General features: G+C 37.3%; 1 protein-coding gene across 1 annotated transcript in view; it reads right to left on the bottom strand.

Moving 5' to 3' along the window:
* The window catches only part of LOC128249447 (uncharacterized), a 27208-nt gene that overhangs the window by 2220 nt on the left and 20341 nt on the right, over nucleotides 1–4647 (bottom strand). Inside the window, exon 6 of the mRNA XM_052973138.1 lies at nucleotides 4129–4368. Within this exon, the coding sequence (XP_052829098.1) occupies nucleotides 4129–4368 (240 nt within the window). The remainder of the gene's footprint in view (nucleotides 1–4128; nucleotides 4369–4647) is intronic.

The raw sequence follows: 4647 nt of genomic DNA, 5'->3' as shown, positions 1-4647 counted from the left end.
ATATACCCTCACCCATACGTACATACATACATATATGTATACACAAATATTCCCATACGTACATGGTCCCCGGCACTAACGTTATTCGTTGCGTTTTGAAAGCTGTTTATATTTTAAAAATTTGCTGGGCGCGTGCGTGTCAGATCTGTATGTGGTGGATGGGTCTATGTGGAAGTTATTTCCAGAGGAGTTATTAATACTCTAATAGTAATAATAACGATGATGATGATGACAAAATACTTAGCGGGCATTTCGTCCAGTTTTACGTCCTGAGTTCAAAATCAGCCGAGGTCGACTTTGCCTCTTATCATTTCGTTGATAAAATGAGTACCAGCTGGATACTGTAATCAGTTTATCTCCTACCCCGAAAAATTGCTGGTCTTGTGCTGATATTTGAAGCCAATATTTATGCAAATTCTTAATTTTTTGGCATATTGCTATATTTTAACATTGCTGATTATTTTACAATATATGGGATAACTTTTAAAAGTTTAACTTTGTATCTACTGCAGGATACTTATGTTTTGGATGTATCTTTATATATTTTCTTCATTCCTTAAATTTACCTTCGTTTTCAATTCCAACATATCACACCCGCATATGGTAGATCCTTTATTTCTTATACTACGTCTGTATCGTAGTTCCTAAGCATTCACATTATATTACATTCCTCTATCTTCTATAACTCACAAACTTTTCTCTGGTTTCCTCCATCTTCCACAGTTTACTTAGAGGTTTCTTAACGAATGTCTTCACAACCCTCGGCGATCCACCCTACCTACTTTTCTATGAAGAACGTCTCACAATGCAGTAATTTTTCTATAGTAGTAGTAGTAGTAGTATCTTCAAATGTAAGGTATCATTCTTAACACCCGTGGATGGATTACTCACGTGTTTGGAGGATTCTACTTAAGTATTTCCTCATTACAATATATTTTTTGTGTTTTCACTCTAAATTCTGGCTTCTTCACTCTTAATCCCTAGCGCTCTCTTGGGAGTTTTATATACATGAAAAGAAGCAGAGAATCGGTTGATTCACAATTATTCTCTCCCACGACTTCGTCAACTTCCAGTTGTATGCGGTACTAGCTTCACATTTTCTGGCTTCCTAAGTTAAATAACTTAGGTCTAGCTCTAATACTATATTTCCCTTTCTTCCATTAACTTACGATATTCGATGAGACACTTGTTTCGGACAAACAGAAAATACTTGCAATTTCGTCACACTTTGACCTCTTAAATCGCTTCATTTCCATCATTCAAGAGTTACCATTATCCACTCTCTAACTTTTCCACTCAGCGGCTTTAATTAAACTACTAACTCGATAACATTTAAGCTATTAGGTTGTTCCGAGAATAATGGCCGATTTCGGAAGCATAATTTTATTCTGGAAAAATTAACAATAGAAATGTTTTGATTAGTCAAAGTATAAGCCGTGAACATCTATGCATCTCTGCCATCGATCAGCAAGATTATTTATGCTTCGTTGATAAAAACTTATTGGCTTTGATGCTATGAAATCTTTGAAAGCTGATTCCACCTCTGGATTGGATCTGAAATTTTTATCACTTGAAACGCGTGTTTAAAGGCTTTTAAAATAGTAGTCAGTGGGTGAAAGATTAGGAGAATATGGCGGATGTGGTAAAGTCTCGTATCCCAAGTCTGTGAGTTTCTGCGGCGTCATTCTTGCAACATGTGGCTTTGCATTATCATGGAACAGAATTGGGCTACGCCGATTCACTAATGCAGTTCTCATTTTTTGCAAGTGAGCATGCATTTCAGCGAGTTGATTGCAGTAAACCCCTGCTATAATGCTCTGATTGGCTTCCAGAAGGCTGTAATGGACAACACCAATTGCCAATTGCAGACCACCAGGCAGTCACCATAATCTTTTGCTGGTGCAACTTTGGCTTCAGAAAATGTTTGGGAGACTCATCACAATCAAGCCATTGACCTGGTCATTTACGGCTATTATAAAGGATCCACTTTTCGTCTCAAGTGACTATTCGGTCAAGAAAAGGATCATTGGTGTTTCGCAGAAAGAGCATCGAGCACACTTCAAAACGTCGAAATCTTTTTATTTTCATTGTGCTCATGCGGTACCGATTTATTGAGTTTTTTCACCTTACCAGTCTTCTGCAGATTGCGTGAGACGGTTGCAATACCGACACCGATTCCCTGAGACATCTCTCTGACTTTGACGTGGGTTTTGATCAGCAATTGCTTTCAATTGTTCATTGTCAAAACTGCATGACCGTCCTCTAGCTTCTTGATCTTCAAGGCTCTCATCACCACTAGGGAATTTCTGAAACCACCGTCGTACTTGTGGACCCCTCACCCCATGCTCTGTTAATATTGACAGCAGTTTGGGAGGCATTGTGTCCAAGCCTGAACTCATGCAAGAAAAAAGTAAGCTAAGGTCCTTTTTTTTTTTGTCATGTTCATAATTAAAGGCGCCTACGCTTCAAGAAAGTTTTCTGTCTGAAATAAGTAGACATTTATAAAGGAGCATACATCAATTATTAAGTATGTTGAAATTCACCTTTTAATATAACTAAAAAACTATGATAAAATTGCGTTATAAAACACAACGCTTAGAGCGGCCATTATTTTCGAAACAACCTATTTGTTCGCTTAATATTTATACATACTAATATTTAATTTTCCCTTTAATTTAAACTTATTCTAATTTACCATTTTCTAATTTAACTTTATTTTAGTTTAATTTATTTATTTTTAACCCACTTATTTGTATGAATGCCGGGGTCGAGGGTTACTGGTAAATGTTTTGATGTATATCTGGATATTTTCCCCACTCTTCCATCATCTTTCCCTCCTCCATCCAATTATTGATGTTAGTGTCATTATTATTTTCTCATCGTGGCCCGCTACTATTTATATTTGCGATTCACTCCAAACCTGTAAACGTCACTGGTACCACTAAGATGACTCTTCTATTGGTGCTAGTTTTATAATTTTTTGGAGTTGTACTGTTCTCCTGTTTACTCATCTTTATTTTCTTGTTTTTATCATCACTATTGGTGTCTTGTTTTTATTTCTTTCTATTCATGATATTTATTCTTATTTCATACTTATCATCAGGTCCCCCACCATATAAGGAACATAGAATATAAGGATGCAGAACTTGATGCTGATCTCATGAAGTGTTATTCCATGCAACCAACCATGCATATTATTTTCTGCTCTAGGCATAAGGCCAGAAATTTGGGGGAAGGAGGCCAGTCGATTAGATCAACTCCAGTACACAACTGGTACTTAATTTATCGATCCCGAAAGGATGAAAGCCAAAGTCGACCCCGGCGGAATTTGAACTCAGAACGTAAAGACAGACAAAATACTGCTAAGCATTTCGGGTGTGCTAACGTTTCTTATTTCTTTATTGCTCACAAGGGGCTAAACATAGAGGGGACAAACAAGGACAGACAACGGGCTTAAGTCGATTACATAGACCCCAGTGCGTAACTGGTACTTAATTTATCGACCCCGAAAGATGAAAGATAAAGTCGACCTCGGCGGAATTTGAACTCAGAACGTAACGGCAGACGTTAAGCATTTCGCCCGGCGTGCTAACGTTTTTGCCAGCTCGCCGCCTTACGTTCAATTTGCCAGCCCGCTGCCTTACGTTCAATTTGCGCGCAATGGTGTTCGAAGCGAAGTGGTATCGAAACAATTGTAACTAATAAATTTGTGCTAAATTCATTCTTCGTCTTCTCACTTGTATCATAGACACGCACATATATACACAAACATGTATACACACATACGCGCGCGCGCGCGCAAAAGTCTCACATACACATCCTAGACGCTAATCTCGTGCAGGTGGAAACTGCTAGGTAAGAAAATATGCGTGGAAGTCTGTCGAAGAGAACATTCTCTTGATGATTGGTAGACAATCCATCACTGAGTTTTACACTTTTACCTGGTCCTTGGGTTACATTAGTGGGAGTTGCAAGCGCTCTGACCAAGTCTCTTGCTTAAGAATAACTTCATCTGTTCCCTGTCAACAGTCATAAATACCCTGAACAGGATCATAAGTATTCCGCTAACATTTCTTATGAAGTCTTTAAAAAAAACAAATACATATTAACATAAAACTAACCGCTTACATTTTATGGGTGTAATTAGATGAATAAAGTTTCCGTCGGAGAGGAGGATTTTTGTGGATTTGTAACAATCATTCATGACAAGTAATTGACACCTGCCATACTTATAAGAATAACCACAGCAGTTCAGACTCCAAGAACATAAATTTTCACAATACCAATGATCCCAAGCACGGAAGGTAAAATTTGGATGTCTCACACTGTTGCTGATTCTTTGGTAATCATTGCTTCTCTTTATTTTGCCTACAATAAAGATTGGAAAACAGAGTAAGGGTCATCAGACAGACACGAAAATAAAGAAAGAAAGAAAGAAAGAAAAAATAAAAGGAAGGAAGAACAAGAAATAATATATTAGAAAAGAAGACTGTCTGAAAAGAAAATGAAAACCTCAGATGAAAAGTGAAAAGAAGAAATGAAGACAGAAAAAAAAAAGAAGAAAGGACGAAAGGAAGAAGTAGAAAGAAAGTAAAAGAGATATATTATACAACTTTGCCAAAGACTACCCATCATGGTAAATGTCAA

This window comes from Octopus bimaculoides, chromosome 14 (genome assembly GCF_001194135.2).
Source record: "Octopus bimaculoides isolate UCB-OBI-ISO-001 chromosome 14, ASM119413v2, whole genome shotgun sequence".
Lineage (NCBI taxonomy): Eukaryota > Metazoa > Mollusca > Cephalopoda > Octopoda > Octopodidae > Octopus > Octopus bimaculoides.
Note: the sequence above shows the minus strand (reverse complement) of the source record. Positions and strands in the feature narration are given on the sequence as shown.